At 59.4% G+C, this 17344-nt stretch overlaps 3 protein-coding genes across 3 annotated transcripts in view; 2 read left to right on the top strand and 1 right to left on the bottom strand.

Moving 5' to 3' along the window:
- KIF14 (kinesin family member 14) overlaps positions 1-17344 on the bottom strand; it is a 72156-nt gene that overhangs the window by 27380 nt on the left and 27432 nt on the right. The gene's annotated exons all lie outside the window — the stretch shown is intronic.
- Positions 1023-6472, top strand: LOC140003014 (maestro heat-like repeat-containing protein family member 6). Its single transcript, XM_072041646.1, has 14 exons — positions 1023-1260; positions 1665-1768; positions 1955-2109; positions 2427-2574; positions 2973-3160; positions 3250-3387; positions 3675-3789; positions 4022-4159; positions 4409-4585; positions 4753-4911; positions 5215-5316; positions 5445-5541; positions 5691-5750; positions 6060-6472. The coding sequence occupies exons 1-14, from the start codon at positions 1140-1142 to the stop codon at positions 6254-6256; spliced, it is 1899 nt and encodes a 632-aa protein (XP_071897747.1). The 5' UTR covers positions 1023-1139; the 3' UTR covers positions 6257-6472.
- LOC140003124 (maestro heat-like repeat-containing protein family member 6) lies at positions 9868-15317 on the top strand. Its single transcript, XM_072041957.1, has 14 exons — positions 9868-10105; positions 10510-10613; positions 10800-10954; positions 11272-11419; positions 11818-12005; positions 12095-12232; positions 12520-12634; positions 12867-13004; positions 13254-13430; positions 13598-13756; positions 14060-14161; positions 14290-14386; positions 14536-14595; positions 14905-15317. The coding sequence occupies exons 1-14, from the start codon at positions 9985-9987 to the stop codon at positions 15099-15101; spliced, it is 1899 nt and encodes a 632-aa protein (XP_071898058.1). The 5' UTR covers positions 9868-9984; the 3' UTR covers positions 15102-15317.

The following is a 17344-nucleotide window of genomic DNA, read 5'->3' as shown; positions in this document are numbered from 1 at the left end:
TGGTGGTTGTTATAAGTTGCCCCCTTAATTAATTTTCAGAGAGCATTGCATTAATAATAGAAAGGAATTTATTGAGTAAGCAACAGCAAGCAAAACAGCGCTGGGCGGCCGGGGAATCTCGGCTCTGCCAACGGCGCGCACCTCACCCCCGCCAGGGTCCCTTTTTATATCTTGGTGATTTCAGGATTACGCAGCACATCCTGGTATATTCTGCGGCTGCGTGCGCTGTTGCTAGGGGGTCGTCTCTGTCCCTCTGGTGGTCGTGAAGATGAAGGCCGTAGTCTTCCTCGGCGTTGTGGTTCAACTTTTTTTTTTATTTTCTCATGTTGGCCCAGCATGAGACAGGAAGGCAGGATGTTGATACACTAGTTTAGCAACTTATCAGGAGATGGTTACATGAGCTTTGCAGCAGTGTCTTTAAACAAAAGAGACAACTGAGATGCAGAAGGAGAGAAGGGGAGGGGGGGTTCTCTTTTTTGTTACATTAAGCAAAAGAATTTTCATAGTGTCTAGCCAAGCATTATACAGCTCCTTACTTCAGCAGGGAGTTTTCACAACTCCCGTTCCTCAAACAGAACTCCTTGTTTTTATAATACAAAAGACAATGAACAAACATTTCTTGTGTATTACAGTGGTGACACTGCTGCGCTGCTCCCCAGCGTGCGGCAGGTCTGGGGCCCACCTGCCTTGATGGCTCCACAAGTTGTCACCACAGGTTTGGTGACCCAGCCCCACAGGTCCCTTCCCAGCCAGCGCTTGGTGGTCCTGTGACAAGGGGCTGCTGATGGGTGCTTCAGAGAGCTGGGGCACTGGGAAGCCGTGAGGGGATGGGGTGGCAGGAGGGGGCTGAGGGGCGAGGCAGGTGGCAGCGGGTCGCGGGGCCCTTTGTGAGCTGCCATGATGCGGGCTGTGTCCAGGCAACGGGGCACGGGGCCCTTTGTGACCTCCGGGATAGAAATGCTGCTGGCAGCCTGGTTTCCCCACTTTTCCTGGAGGACGAGGCGGGACAGGTCGGAAAGGAGTGGAGCTGCAAGGAGTCCCTGCAGAGCCACCCCATTCCTGCTGCCCGTGTCTTTGGTGCTTCCTGGAAGCGTTTCCCATCCCTGTGGTGGGAGCCCTTGAGGCCAGACCTCAGCAGCATGGCGGGGAGAGACCCCAGCATGCCCAAGCTGGCCTGGACGGAGGAGGAGGAGGCCAAGGTTAATGCCCCTCCAGCGCAGCAGCCCCATGAGCTGACCGAGGTGCAGGTGCTGCAGGCAGGTGAGAGGCTGAGCTGGGCTGAAGGGCTGGCAGCTGCGAGCTGCCTCTGCCCCTTGCCGTCCTCACAGGAGCTTCTGTCCCATGTGGCACGGGGCGAGGGGAACCGTCCAAACCCATGGGATGAGCAGGGAGAGGCAGGCCGTGGGCAGCCATCCTGTGGCTACAGACCTCTCCTGCGCCATGGCAGCAAGCACCTTGTGGGGTGCAGGGCTCTCCGCCCTTACCATGCCGCGTCTGCTGGGGAACACCTGGCTCCCATGCATGCACAAGAGAGGTTGGGCTCAGTGCCCAGCTAGTTCCTGGCTCGGGGATCACCCTGCCTGGGCAGCATGGTCTTGGCTGTGTCCTCCAGCCTCTCCCACGGACCCTCAGCTCTGTCTGTGCTTGGTCTTCACCAAATCCAGGCTGGGACCAGCCAGAACAGGAGCAGCAGCAACATCAGGAGCAGGAGGCCATTGCAGTCGAGCTGGATAAGCGTGTACTACACAGCGTCATCCCTCTACATCATGTAAGTATCCAGTCAGTGGCTCTCAAGCCCTTGGGGGATCGTGTGCCCCCCTTGAAGCTCTGTCTGCTGGGCATGTGACATCCTTTTTGGCCAGCCCTGAGTGGTGGGAAGAGAAGCGCTTGTCAGTGGACCCCAGGAAAGGGATTGCTCTGGCAGCAGCCCCACTCTCAGCCCTTTCTCCTTCAGGCACCGGGCATCTTGAGGAGCATCTACCAGTGGCTCGTGTCCAACACAGAACAGTCTGCCCAGCACCGCCTGGACAGGAGCCTTCTGGAACTGGCCGAGGAGCACCCCCACGACGTGGTGGTGACTCTGCTGCGCTGCTCCCCAGCGTGCGACAGGTATGGGGCCCGCCTGCCCTGATGGCTCGGGGCCCGTCAGCCTTTCGAGCCCATCCAGCGCCAGCTGCCAGGCAGATGGCAGTTTTCAGGGTGCTCTGCAGGGGCCGAGCCCTGCATCGCCCCATTTCCCAGCCCTGGCACGTCAGCCCCAGAGCCTGCCACCACAATCCCTCCCTGCCCCACAGGGCCCGCCAGGGGCTGCCTGTGAGGGGCAGGGGGCAGAGGCAGGACTGGCGGCCAGCCTGGGCCCCTCCACGGGTGCCCAGGTCTTGGTGCTGTGGCCAAGGCCCCCCTGACCCAGCTCTCTGGCCCTGCAGAGCTGCCGTGACCATGTGGAGGGTGATGGTCGTCTCATCCCGGACTAAAAAGAAGGTGATGGCAGAGCTGTGCCGCGTGCTGAAGGACTGGCCCTTTCACAGGACGTCCACCTCTGACGGGGACAACACGGATGTCTTCGCCCTGGCCGTGAGTTTCTGAACAAGCCCTCTCTCCCCCCAGGGGCTGCATCTCGGGGCAGCTATCCCTCCTCCCCTGTCACTACGTCTCCCTGCCTCAGGCGGTGGGCTGCAAACCTGGCTTAGGGCATTTTAGGGGACAGGCCAGGGCCAAGGCACAGCCCAGCAGGCTGCAGGGGCTGGGATGGAGAGCCCAGGCTGGTGGCAGGCCGCAGGAGGCTCAGCCAGGGCACACTGCCACCGCCCCAGGGAGGCTGCCTGTGGCTCAGCTCCGGATGGGAGCCAGGCCGGGTGCTCTGCCTGCATCTCCCGTGGCCCACGTCTGCACCTGAGCCTCGGCCTCCCACACTGGGGCCGTGCCACGGGGCTGGCTCAGCAGTGAGTGCCATCTCTGGGTCTTTTCTGCAGGCAACCAGGGTGCTGTGGGAGCTCCTTCGGCCAGCCAACTACCCAATGGAGGAGGAGATGAGCTTCTCTCTACCCCTGATGGTGTTGCTCTTCCAAATCTTCGCAAGCGCGCAGCAGACACCAGAAGAGGTGGAGACCTTCTTCAGGGAATGCCAGCAGGAGGAGGGCATTGCCACCAGCCCCAGCAGGTGCTTCGTCCCCCTCCTCCCATCCTTCCCATGGTCCTGGAGCCTGGGCCAGGGATCCGGGTGTGACCTGGGCTGTGCTCTGCCTGCAGGTTCGCACTGCTGACTCTGAAAGCACTGCTCTGCCATGTTGGGTATGATATGCTGGTGCTTGAATTGGGAAAGAGGAATATCTGGGAGATGCTACTCCACGCTGAGAGCCACCACTGGGCAGTGGGTCTGCTGGCCAGGTGAGGGCACTGAGGGACACCGGCAGAGCCCGGGGCGCGTGAATTGCCCGTGGGCACAAATGAGGTCTCCTCAGAAGGGGCAGGAAGCCCATGGTGCACCCGAGGTGCACACTGCTGTGGGGCACTGGCTTCCTCCCTGCAAGGAGAGGTGGGGAAAGACCAGGCCTCCGGGAGCATGAAATGCTGGTGGCTGCTGGAACAGAGCCAGGAGCACTTCACCCGTCCTGCTCGGGACTTCTGCTCAGGACTCCTGCTCAGGACTCACCCTGCCTTCTTCCCTCTGCCAGGGCGATGAAACATGTCTCAAGAACAGAGCGCCGACAGATTGTGCTGTATCTGGAAACGTGGCTCATCAACAACGAGCCACGCTGGAAGGTCCCTGCCATGGCCTTCCTGGTCGAGGTGAGCCCGATGGCAAGCGGTGCCGGCCTGAGCTGCCTCTCGCCACTCCACCCTCTGGTGGCCACAGCTGTGGGGAGAGGCCGGCCGGTGGAGCTGGGGCAGGGCTTCATCCCTTGGGGCTCATCCCCTTGGCACACACTGCCAGAGTGACACTTGTCTGCGGTTTCTCGTGCTTCCCGTGAGCGAGGTCTCTGCCGGCCAATTCCAGCCTTGACTGAGGCGTGTTTTTCAGATGCTGGCCTGTAAGGACCTCAAAATGGAGTGTCTTCGAGTCATGCAGCTCTTCCCAAGATACCTGAGGAGTGAGTGCACGGCGGTGCGTCAGCTGGTGCTCAAGGGCCTCAAAACGCTCAGCAGAAGACCCTATGTGGTAAGCAGGGTTCAGCTGGCTGAACACACCCCATTGGTGGTGTGGCTCTGGGCCAGGGATGCTGGCTAACACCGTTGCTTGGACTTGGCTGGGCACCGAGTGCTGTGGGAGCTGCTCCCAACTCTTGTGCCTCCCCATGCGCCTGCCCAAGTCCTCTGGGGCAGGACCGTGGCTTCTGGGCACTGTGGGCTCTGACAGCCTGAGAGTGTTTGCCAGCACAGCCCAACACGGTGTTGTTGCTCCCCACAGGCGAAAAAAATGGAGTTCCTGCTGCCAGAGATCATGGGGATACTGCCAGAGTTGGAAGGGGACGTGGCTGGAAATGCGCTGTTTGTGCTCAAAAACATGCTCAAGGAGATGACCATCAGCAAGGCCAACCCCACCGCTCTGCAGCTGGCAGAGAGGCTGCCAGCGTTCTTTGACAGTGTAAGGCTGAGGGTACAGGGCCCAGCGGGGGTCTCTGAGGGCCGGTGCCTTTCCTGATGGATGTTGGGTGCTGTCAGGAAGCATTGTGCCCTGTGAATTTTCACACCCTTGCCCAGGTGGGCCTGGAGCAGCTGGTGCTGAGGTCTTCGCTTCTTCCTTCCCACCAGGAATCCAGCTCCACGCAGCTGCAATCCATCCACTTCTTCAGAGCTGTGATGAGCCGCCTTTTTGCAGCAAGGGAGAAAGAGCAGCTGAAGACACACGTGCGCCAGAGCGTGATCCCGCTGTTCTTCCACTTGCACGACGAGAACCAGCAAGTGGCCGAGGTTGGCTTCTCTGCCCAGCGTGGGCATTTGGGGAGGGCGATGCTGACACCCCGGGGTGGGACTGAGCACCCGCAGTAGGGACGGAGCCGTGGGCTCTGCTGCCATCCCTGCTCCCTGCATCCAGCCCCAGCTCCCTCGGGCACTACACCGCGGAGCAGACGCCTGCTCCCTGTGGTCAGCCTGCCCCACACAGCGCCCTGGGCCGTGCAGAGGCGTGCAGCCCCTGCAGCCTCGCCAAGGGGCTGGGGACACAGGTCCCCTGAGAGCTGGGGGTGCCACTTCAAAGTCTCTGCTGCTCTTCAGGCCGCGGAGGAAACCCTTCTCGATGCTGCCAAATTCCTGCAGAGGACAAAGCTCGTGGACCTGCTGGAGCGAAAGCAAACATGGAGACTCGGCAAGTGCCTGGTAAGGACAGCTCTGAAGGCCCCGACCCAGACTGGACAAGCCCACAGCGCCCCAGGGCATGGGGCAGGCAGCTGTCCGAGGGGGAGGCTCTGCACCAGCCCCATGCCCTTGCGCTCTCTCTTGTGCAGCTGGAGGACAACAGCCTGGGTGAGCACCTGCGCCAGAGCCTGCCGTACCTGCAGAGCCCGCAGGAGCCCTTGCGATTGGAGGCTGTCACGTTCATCGGTGAGCCCGAGCCCCGGGGTCCCTCTGTGCCCGAGGGAAGGAGGAGGAGGTGGCCCGGCCAGCAGGGCCAGCGGGGGGTAGATGGGGAAGGGGTGCTGCTGGGAAGGGCTGGCGGGCAGAGTTTGTGACAGGCTGTGTGTACTACCTAGGGCTCATTGCACGGCGAGTGAGGGATTGGCGTGAGGAGGAGCTCCCCATCATCTATGAAGGTAAGTGAGGGCAGCGGGGTATCGGCGGATTGCCCCCTGCTCCTGCCTGGCCACAGGAAGAGCTGGGTGGCGCTGGCCACAGCAGGAGCTGGTAGAATCATAAAACCAGAGTCACAGAATGCTTTGGGTTGGAAGGGAGCTGTAACGTCATCGAACTCCAACCCATCTGCCTGGTCAGGGATGCCTCGCGCTAGACCAGGGTGCTGAAAGCCCTGTCCAACCTTGCTTGAATACTTCCAGGGATGGGGCCCTTCCCGGGGTACCCGCAAACACAAGCTCTGACCTTGCCTCCGCTCCTCTCTCTCACAGCCATTCAAGGCATGACGGACGACGTCAGCTCCTCTGTCTCTTCGCTTGCAACTGAGACCCTCTTCATTATACGAGCTGCAATGAGGTTGCCACGCAGTGTACCTGGATTACGAGGGCTGAGCTACCGGCTCTGGAAGGCGCGGAAGAAGTGCTCTGCACTGGCCTTCCTGTGCTGCTGTTGCTGTGCACAGGGATGATGGCAGGCATCCTGTGTGCTGGGGCCACCCAAAAGCGTGTGGAAGGCTGGGTGTCCCCTGGACTCTCCCAGCATGTGTCACACCTCCAGCCTTCAGGACCTTCTGCCCCCTTCGCTTGCTCCCAGATCTGCTTGGCCTTCCCCAGACAAGCAGTCCGTCTTCTTCCCCTCATCTGCGTGTCTTTCCTTTGCGGCAATAAAATCGTGGAAGACTTGGGCCCTGAAGTGACTGGGAACCTCCAGCGAATGGCTGGCTGTGGAGTAATTGCTGGGGGTGACTTAATGAGACTAAACATCTTGCCCCAGTTACGCCTGGGGAAGGAGTTCAAGCATATCGGTATCTCAACGGTGTGCTCATTGGTGGCCCCGGCGTCTTGTGTCTCTGTGGTGGGGCAGACTCAAAAGGATATAGTTGCCCGTCTTGACAGCTGAGGGCTCCAAGCTCCAGCAGAAAAGATAAAAATCCCAGGCCGCCATGCCACCCACGGGCTCTCACCTCACATGTGGCAGCACGGACCCAAAGGTCCCACTCGCCCCAAGCAAACTTTCCCGAAGTTTCAAGGATGCTGAGAAGCCCTACTTTACCTGGGAAAAGGGCCATTTGTAGTCCGTCCAGCTTCACAGGGGGGTGTCAGAACGATAAACCAAGAGCCAACCATTCTGCCAGGGCCCTCCAAAGCGCTCAAGTGACCGGTAACTGCCGGAACCCCACCCCTGCTGCAGGGGTGCAAACGGAATCCCTTAGAAAATGGTATGTGCAACGAGCTCCCTATGGGCATGCCCATCAAATAGAGGAGAGCACACCTCAGATTCTTCCCATGCGCTAACCAGTAGAGGTTAAGCCAGATGAGAAGCCCCCTTCCTGCCCCGGTGAACATGCTCCTCCCCAGTTTGAGCCCGATTTCAGCAGCGTGTGGTTCACTGAGGCAGCCCCAAGAAGGAGAAGCGTGGAAGTATCAAGCCGTAGCATTACTGCCCTGGTTCCGCTCGAGTGGGCAGCCGAGCTCCACCACAGCCGCTCTCTCACTCCCCCTCCTCAAAGAGGAATGGGGAGAAAATATGTGAAAGGGGCTCAAAGGTTGAGATAAGGACAAGGCGATCACGCAGTAGTTACCGTAACGGGCTAAACAGACTCGGCATAGGGAGATAGTAAGATTTGTTGTTTATTACTAACAAGCTAGAGAAGTGAGAAACAAAAGGAAAGAAACCAAAAGCACCTTCCCCCCCATCCACCCTCTTCCACCTCCTCCCCCCGAGCGGCGCAGGGGAACGGGAGAATGGGGGTTATGGTCAGTCTACAGCACTTCTTCTCTGCCGCTCCTTCTCGGTCACTCTCGTCCCCTGTGCTGTAGGGTCCCACCCACTGGATGCCATCCTTCATGAACTGAACCGGCGTGGGCTTCCCACAGGCAGCAGCTCCTCCAGAACTGCTCCAGATATGGGTCCGTACCCATATCTGAGGGATGGGGGTCCATCCCTCGGGAGAAAACTGCTCCAACCTGGGTCCACCCAGGTCTCCTCTCCACGGGCTACAGGTCCGGCCTGGAATCTGCTCCGGCAGGGGTCTTCCACAGCGGCAGCCTCCATCGGTGCAGGGCCACCTGCTCCACCGTGGTCTCCTCCACGGGCTGCAGCGTGGAACCCTGCTCCACCGTGGTACTCCATGGGCTGCAGGGGGACATCCTGCTTCACCATGGTCCTCACCACAGGCCACAGGGGACTTCTGCTCCGGCGCCTGGAGCACCTCTCCCCCTCCTTCTGCACTGACCTTGGCGCCTGGAAGGCTGTTCCTCATTCCTCTCACTCTCCCAGCTGCTGTGTGGCGCAGCGTTTTTTTCCCTGTCTTAAATATGCTCTCACAGAGGCGCAAAACAACATCGCTTATTGGCTCGGCTCTGGTCAGCAGTGGGGCCCTTACCAAACATGGGGCAGCTCCTAGATCCTTCTCACAGAAAACACCCCTATGGCCCCCTGCTACCAAAACCTTGCCACGTAAACCCACTACATTCCACCCCTCGCCTCTGTTAAAAGCATAGTTAAGATTAATCACAATATCCTCTTACTTTACAATTATCACAGCCTTCTCAAACTTCATTTACTTCAAAAAGAAAAAGAATTCACCACACCAAAATAAACATAACACCATCACAGCACCGACAAGGTGGGCATTTTACACACACACCACCCCTCGTCCCTTCACCACGCTAACATCTCACAGTTACTGCTTTCTTAAATTCAAAGCCCTTTGAATTCTTAAATTCAAAGCCTGACGTCAGCTGGGGTGACCAGGTTGCAACCGAGGGCGAGCGAAGCGCACAGGCAGGAGAGCTGGGAGCAGACTGGAGTGCGATGGAAAGGGACGAGGGAAGCAGTGATCCGGTACACACCCAAACGGCTTCCCAAGCGGTGATCAATGGCTGTAGGGAACGGATGCCCTTTGGGGAGCAGAATCAGTGGGAAGTTAACTGGGGGCCAGTATGGCCAACAGAGAAGTAGGAGGAGATGCTGGACAATGCTCAGCATAAGCCTGTCTCGGTGGGACGGTTGCGGCACCCTCCTGCTGCACCGTCTGCACAGGAGTCTCTTGGCGTGGTGGTTGTTATAAGTTGCCCCCTTAATTAATTTTCAGAGAGCATTGCATTAATAATAGAAAGGAATTTATTGAGTAAGCAACAGCAAGCAAAACAGCGCTGGGCAGCCGGGGAATCTCGGCTCTGCCAACGGCGCGCACCTCACCCCCGCCAGGGTCCCTTTTTATATCTTGGTGATTTCAGGATTACGCAGCACATCCTGGTATATTCTGCGGCTGCGTGCGCTGTTGCTAGGGGGTCGTCTCTGTCCCTCTGGTGGTCGTGAAGATGAAGGCCGTAGTCTTCCTCGGCGTTGTGGTTCAACTTTTTTTTTTATTTTCTCATGTTGGCCCAGCATGAGACAGGAAGGCAGGATGTTGATACACTAGTTTAGCAACTTATCAGGAGATGGTTACATGAGCTTTGCAGCAGTGTCTTTAAACAAAAGAGACAACTGAGATGCAGAAGGAGAGAAGGGGAGGGGGGGTTCTCTTTTTTGTTACATTAAGCAAAAGAATTTTCATAGTGTCTAGCCAAGCATTATACAGCTCCTTACTTCAGCAGGGAGTTTTCACAACTCCCGTTCCTCAAACAGAACTCCTTGTTTTTATAATACAAAAGACAATGAACAAACATTTCTTGTGTATTACAGTGGTGACACTGCTGCGCTGCTCCCCAGCGTGCGGCAGGTCTGGGGCCCACCTGCCTTGATGGCTCCACAAGTTGTCACCACAGGTTTGGTGACCCAGCCCCACAGGTCCCTTCCCAGCCAGCGCTTGGTGGTCCTGTGACAAGGGGCTGCTGATGGGTGCTTCAGAGAGCTGGGGCACTGGGAAGCCGTGAGGGGATGGGGTGGCAGGAGGGGGCTGAGGGGCGAGGCAGGTGGCAGCGGGTCGCGGGGCCCTTTGTGAGCTGCCATGATGCGGGCTGTGTCCAGGCAACGGGGCACGGGGCCCTTTGTGACCTCCGGGATAGAAATGCTGCTGGCAGCCTGGTTTCCCCACTTTTCCTGGAGGACGAGGCGGGACAGGTCGGAAAGGAGTGGAGCTGCAAGGAGTCCCTGCAGAGCCACCCCATTCCTGCTGCCCGTGTCTTTGGTGCTTCCTGGAAGCGTTTCCCATCCCTGTGGTGGGAGCCCTTGAGGCCAGACCTCAGCAGCATGGCGGGGAGAGACCCCAGCATGCCCAAGCTGGCCTGGACGGAGGAGGAGGAGGCCAAGGTTAATGCCCCTCCAGCGCAGCAGCCCCATGAGCTGACCGAGGTGCAGGTGCTGCAGGCAGGTGAGAGGCTGAGCTGGGCTGAAGGGCTGGCAGCTGCGAGCTGCCTCTGCCCCTTGCCGTCCTCACAGGAGCTTCTGTCCCATGTGGCACGGGGCGAGGGGAACCGTCCAAACCCATGGGATGAGCAGGGAGAGGCAGGCCGTGGGCAGCCATCCTGTGGCTACAGACCTCTCCTGCGCCATGGCAGCAAGCACCTTGTGGGGTGCAGGGCTCTCCGCCCTTACCATGCCGCGTCTGCTGGGGAACACCTGGCTCCCATGCATGCACAAGAGAGGTTGGGCTCAGTGCCCAGCTAGTTCCTGGCTCGGGGATCACCCTGCCTGGGCAGCATGGTCTTGGCTGTGTCCTCCAGCCTCTCCCACGGACCCTCAGCTCTGTCTGTGCTTGGTCTTCACCAAATCCAGGCTGGGACCAGCCAGAACAGGAGCAGCAGCAACATCAGGAGCAGGAGGCCATTGCAGTCGAGCTGGATAAGCGTGTACTACACAGCGTCATCCCTCTACATCATGTAAGTATCCAGTCAGTGGGTCTCAAGCCCTTGGGGGATCGTGTGCCCCCCTTGAAGCTCTGTCTGCTGGGCATGTGACATCCTTTTTGGCCAGCCCTGAGTGGTGGGAAGAGAAGCGCTTGTCAGTGGACCCCAGGAAAGGGATTGCTCTGGCAGCAGCCCCACTCTCAGCCCTTTCTCCTTCAGGCACCGGGCATCTTGAGGAGCATCTACCAGTGGCTCGTGTCCAACACAGAACAGTCTGCCCAGCACCGCCTGGACAGGAGCCTTCTGGAACTGGCCGAGGAGCACCCCCACGACGTGGTGGTGACTCTGCTGCGCTGCTCCCCAGCGTGCGACAGGTATGGGGCCCGCCTGCCCTGATGGCTCGGGGCCCGTCAGCCTTTCGAGCCCATCCAGCGCCAGCTGCCAGGCAGATGGCAGTTTTCAGGGTGCTCTGCAGGGGCCGAGCCCTGCATCGCCCCATTTCCCAGCCCTGGCACGTCAGCCCCAGAGCCTGCCACCACAATCCCTCCCTGCCCCACAGGGCCCGCCAGGGGCTGCCTGTGAGGGGCAGGGGGCAGAGGCAGGACTGGCGGCCAGCCTGGGCCCCTCCACGGGTGCCCAGGTCTTGGTGCTGTGGCCAAGGCCCCCCTGACCCAGCTCTCTGGCCCTGCAGAGCTGCCGTGACCATGTGGAGGGTGATGGTCGTCTCATCCCGGACTAAAAAGAAGGTGATGGCAGAGCTGTGCCGCGTGCTGAAGGACTGGCCCTTTCACAGGACGTCCACCTCTGACGGGGACAACACGGATGTCTTCGCCCTGGCCGTGAGTTTCTGAACAAGCCCTCTCTCCCCCCAGGGGCTGCATCTCGGGGCAGCTATCCCTCCTCCCCTGTCACTACGTCTCCCTGCCTCAGGCGGTGGGCTGCAAACCTGGCTTAGGGCATTTTAGGGGACAGGCCAGGGCCAAGGCACAGCCCAGCAGGCTGCAGGGGCTGGGATGGAGAGCCCAGGCTGGTGGCAGGCCGCAGGAGGCTCAGCCAGGGCACACTGCCACCGCCCCAGGGAGGCTGCCTGTGGCTCAGCTCCGGATGGGAGCCAGGCCGGGTGCTCTGCCTGCATCTCCCGTGGCCCACGTCTGCACCTGAGCCTCGGCCTCCCACACTGGGGCCGTGCCACGGGGCTGGCTCAGCAGTGAGTGCCATCTCTGGGTCTTTTCTGCAGGCAACCAGGGTGCTGTGGGAGCTCCTTCGGCCAGCCAACTACCCAATGGAGGAGGAGATGAGCTTCTCTCTACCCCTGATGGTGTTGCTCTTCCAAATCTTCGCAAGCGCGCAGCAGACACCAGAAGAGGTGGAGACCTTCTTCAGGGAATGCCAGCAGGAGGAGGGCATTGCCACCAGCCCCAGCAGGTGCTTCGTCCCCCTCCTCCCATCCTTCCCATGGTCCTGGAGCCTGGGCCAGGGATCCGGGTGTGACCTGGGCTGTGCTCTGCCTGCAGGTTCGCACTGCTGACTCTGAAAGCACTGCTCTGCCATGTTGGGTATGATATGCTGGTGCTTGAATTGGGAAAGAGGAATATCTGGGAGATGCTACTCCACGCTGAGAGCCACCACTGGGCAGTGGGTCTGCTGGCCAGGTGAGGGCACTGAGGGACACCGGCAGAGCCCGGGGCGCGTGAATTGCCCGTGGGCACAAATGAGGTCTCCTCAGAAGGGGCAGGAAGCCCATGGTGCACCCGAGGTGCACACTGCTGTGGGGCACTGGCTTCCTCCCTGCAAGGAGGGGTGGGGAAAGACCAGGCCTCCGGGAGCATGAAATGCTGGTGGCTGCTGGAACAGAGCCAGGAGCACTTCACCCGTCCTGCTCGGGACTTCTGCTCAGGACTCCTGCTCAGGACTCACCCTGCCTTCTTCCCTCTGCCAGGGCGATGAAACATGTCTCAAGAACAGAGCGCCGACAGATTGTGCTGTATCTGGAAACGTGGCTCATCAACAACGAGCCACGCTGGAAGGTCCCTGCCATGGCCTTCCTGGTCGAGGTGAGCCCGATGGCAAGCGGTGCCGGCCTGAGCTGCCTCTCGCCACTCCACCCTCTGGTGGCCACAGCTGTGGGGAGAGGCCGGCCGGTGGAGCTGGGGCAGGGCTTCATCCCTTGGGGCTCATCCCCTTGGCACACACTGCCAGAGTGACACTTGTCTGCGGTTTCTCGTGCTTCCCGTGAGCGAGGTCTCTGCCGGCCAATTCCAGCCTTGACTGAGGCGTGTTTTTCAGATGCTGGCCTGTAAGGACCTCAAAATGGAGTGTCTTCGAGTCATGCAGCTCTTCCCAAGATACCTGAGGAGTGAGTGCACGGCGGTGCGTCAGCTGGTGCTCAAGGGCCTCAAAACGCTCAGCAGAAGACCCTATGTGGTAAGCAGGGTTCAGCTGGCTGAACACACCCCATTGGTGGTGTGGCTCTGGGCCAGGGATGCTGGCTAACACCGTTGCTTGGACTTGGCTGGGCACCGAGTGCTGTGGGAGCTGCTCCCAACTCTTGTGCCTCCCCATGCGCCTGCCCAAGTCCTCTGGGGCAGGACCGTGGCTTCTGGGCACTGTGGGCTCTGACAGCCTGAGAGTGTTTGCCAGCACAGCCCAACACGGTGTTGTTGCTCCCCACAGGCGAAAAAAATGGAGTTCCTGCTGCCAGAGATCATGGGGATACTGCCAGAGTTGGAAGGGGACGTGGCTGGAAATGCGCTGTTTGTGCTCAAAAACATGCTCAAGGAGATGACCATCAGCAAGGCCAACCCCACCGCTCTGCAGCTGGCAGAGAGGCTGCCAGCGTTCTTTGACAGTGTAAGGCTGAGGGTACAGGGCCCAGCGGGGGTCTCTGAGGGCCGGTGCCTTTCCTGATGGATGTTGGGTGCTGTCAGGAAGCATTGTGCCCTGTGAATTTTCACACCCTTGCCCAGGTGGGCCTGGAGCAGCTGGTGCTGAGGTCTTCGCTTCTTCCTTCCCACCAGGAATCCAGCTCCACGCAGCTGCAATCCATCCACTTCTTCAGAGCTGTGATGAGCCGCCTTTTTGCAGCAAGGGAGAAAGAGCAGCTGAAGACACACGTGCGCCAGAGCGTGATCCCGCTGTTCTTCCACTTGCACGACGAGAACCAGCAAGTGGCCGAGGTTGGCTTCTCTGCCCAGCGTGGGCATTTGGGGAGGGCGATGCTGACACCCCGGGGTGGGACTGAGCACCCGCAGTAGGGACGGAGCCGTGGGCTCTGCTGCCATCCCTGCTCCCTGCATCCAGCCCCAGCTCCCTCGGGCACTACACCGCGGAGCAGACGCCTGCTCCCTGTGGTCAGCCTGCCCCACACAGCGCCCTGGGCCGTGCAGAGGCGTGCAGCCCCTGCAGCCTCGCCAAGGGGCTGGGGACACAGGTCCCCTGAGAGCTGGGGGTGCCACTTCAAAGTCTCTGCTGCTCTTCAGGCCGCGGAGGAAACCCTTCTCGATGCTGCCAAATTCCTGCAGAGGACAAAGCTCGTGGACCTGCTGGAGCGAAAGCAAACATGGAGACTCGGCAAGTGCCTGGTAAGGACAGCTCTGAAGGCCCCGACCCAGACTGGACAAGCCCACAGCGCCCCAGGGCATGGGGCAGGCAGCTGTCCGAGGGGGAGGCTCTGCACCAGCCCCATGCCCTTGCGCTCTCTCTTGTGCAGCTGGAGGACAACAGCCTGGGTGAGCACCTGCGCCAGAGCCTGCCGTACCTGCAGAGCCCGCAGGAGCCCTTGCGATTGGAGGCTGTCACGTTCATCGGTGAGCCCGAGCCCCGGGGTCCCTCTGTGCCCGAGGGAAGGAGGAGGAGGTGGCCCGGCCAGCAGGGCCAGCGGGGGGTAGATGGGGAAGGGGTGCTGCTGGGAAGGGCTGGCGGGCAGAGTTTGTGACAGGCTGTGTGTACTACCTAGGGCTCATTGCACGGCGAGTGAGGGATTGGCGTGAGGAGGAGCTCCCCATCATCTATGAAGGTAAGTGAGGGCAGCGGGGTATCGGCGGATTGCCCCCTGCTCCTGCCTGGCCACAGGAAGAGCTGGGTGGCGCTGGCCACAGCAGGAGCTGGTAGAATCATAAAACCAGAGTCACAGAATGCTTTGGGTTGGAAGGGAGCTGTAACGTCATCGAACTCCAACCCATCTGCCTGGTCAGGGATGCCTCGCGCTAGACCAGGGTGCTGAAAGCCCTGTCCAACCTTGCTTGAATACTTCCAGGGATGGGGCCCTTCCCGGGGTACCCGCAAACACAAGCTCTGACCTTGCCTCCGCTCCTCTCTCTCACAGCCATTCAAGGCATGACGGACGACGTCAGCTCCTCTGTCTCTTCGCTTGCAACTGAGACCCTCTTCATTATACGAGCTGCAATGAGGTTGCCACGCAGTGTACCTGGATTACGAGGGCTGAGCTACCGGCTCTGGAAGGCGCGGAAGAAGTGCTCTGCACTGGCCTTCCTGTGCTGCTGTTGCTGTGCACAGGGATGATGGCAGGCATCCTGTGTGCTGGGGCCACCCAAAAGCGTGTGGAAGGCTGGGTGTCCCCTGGACTCTCCCAGCATGTGTCACACCTCCAGCCTTCAGGACCTTCTGCCCCCTTCGCTTGCTCCCAGATCTGCTTGGCCTTCCCCAGACAAGCAGTCCGTCTTCTTCCCCTCATCTGCGTGTCTTTCCTTTGCGGCAATAAAATCGTGGAAGACTTGGGCCCTGAAGTGACTGGGAACCTCCAGCGAATGGCTGGCTGTGGAGTAATTGCTGGGGGTGACTTAATGAGACTAAACATCTTGCCCCAGTTACGCCTGGGGAAGGAGTTCAAGCATATCGGTATCTCAACGGTGTGCTCATTGGTGGCCCCGGCGTCTTGTGTCTCTGTGGTGGGGCAGACTCAAAAGGATATAGTTGCCCGTCTTGACAGCTGAGGGCTCCAAGCTCCAGCAGAAAAGATAAAAATCCCAGGCCGCCATGCCACCCATGGGCTCTCACCTCACATGTGGCAGCACGGACCCAAAGGTCCCACTCGCCCCAAGCAAACTTTCCCGAAGTTTCAAGGATGCCGAGAAGCCCTACTTTACCTGGGAAAAGGGCCATTTGTAGTCCGTCCAGCTTCACAGGGGGGTGTCAGAACGATAAACCAAGAGCCAACCATTCTGCCAGGGCCCTCCAAAGCGCTCAAGTGCCCGGTAACTGCCGGAACCCCACCCCTGCCGCAGGGGTGCAAACGGAATCCCTTAGAAAATGGTATGTGCAACGAGCTCCCTATGGGCATGCCCATCAAATAGAGGAGAGCACACCTCAGATTCTTCCCATGCGCTAACCAGTAGAGGTTAAGCCAGATGAGAAGCCCCCTTCCTGCCCCGGTGAACATGCTCCTCCCCAGTTTGAGCCCGATTTCAGCAGCGTGTGGTTCACTGAGGCAGCCCCAAGAAGGAGAAGCGTGGAAGTATCAAGCCGTAGCATTACTGCCCTGGTTCCGCTCGAGTGGGCAGCCGAGCTCCACCACAGCCGCTCTCTCACTCCCCTTCCTCAAAGAGGAATGGGGAGAAAATATGTGAAAGGGGCTCAAAGGTTGAGATAAGGACAAGGCGATCACGCAGTAGTTACCGTAACGGGCTAAACAGACTCGGCATAGGGAGATAGTAAGATTTGTTGTTTATTACTAACAAGCTAGAGAAGTGAGAAACAAAAGGAAAGAAACCAAAAGCACCTTCCCCCCCATCCACCCTCTTCCACCTCCTCCCCCCGAGCGGTGCAGGGGAACGGGAGAATGGGGGTTATGGTCAGTCTACAGCACTTCTTCTCTGCCGCTCCTTCTCGGTCATTCTCGTCCCCTGTGCTGTGGGGTCCCATCCACAGGATGCAGTCCTTGATGAACTGATCCAGCGTGGGCTTCCCACAGGCAGCAGCTCTTCCAGAACTGCTCCAGATATGGGTCCGTACCCATATCTGAGGGATGGGGGTCCATCCCTCAGGAGAAAACTGCTCCAACCTGGCTCCCCCACGGGCAGCAGCTCCTGCCAGGTCACCTGCTCCTGCGTGGTCTCCCCTCCACGGGCTACAGGTCCGGCCTGGAATCTGCTCCGGCAGGGGTCTTCCACAGCGGCAGCCTCCATCGGTGCAGGGCCACCTGCTCCACCGTGGTCTCCTCCACGGGCTGCAGCATGGAACCCTGCTCCACCGTGGTACTCCATGGGCTGCAGGGGGACATCCTGCTTCACCATGGTCCTCACCACAGGCCACAGGGGACTTCTGCTCCGGCGCCTGGAGCACCTCTCCCCCTCCTTCTTCACTGACCTTGGCGCCTGCAAGGCTGTTCCTCATTCCTCTCACTCTCCCAGCTGCTGTGTGGCGCAGCATTTTTTTCCCTGTCTTAAATATGCTCTCACAGAGGCGCAAAACAACATCGCTTATTGACTCAGCTCTGGTCAGCAGTGGGGCCCTTACCAAACATGGGGCAGCTCCTAGATCCTTCTCACAGAAAACACCCCTATGGCCCCCTGCTACCAAAACCTTGCCACGTAAACCCACTACATTCCACCCCTCGCCTCTGTTAAAAGCATAGTTAAGATTAATCACAATATCCTCTTACTTTACAATTATCACAGCCTTCTCAAACTTCATTTACTTCAAAAAGAAAAAGAATTCACCACACCAAAATAAACATAACACCATCACAGCACCGACAAGGTGGGCATTTTACACACACACCACCCCTCGTCCCTTCACCACGCTAA

Source organism: Anas platyrhynchos, chromosome 8 (genome assembly GCF_047663525.1).
Source record: "Anas platyrhynchos isolate ZD024472 breed Pekin duck chromosome 8, IASCAAS_PekinDuck_T2T, whole genome shotgun sequence".
Taxonomy (NCBI): Eukaryota; Metazoa; Chordata; class Aves; order Anseriformes; family Anatidae; genus Anas; species Anas platyrhynchos.
The sequence above is the reverse complement of the archived record's forward strand: the minus strand, read 5'-3'. Positions and strand labels throughout refer to the sequence as shown.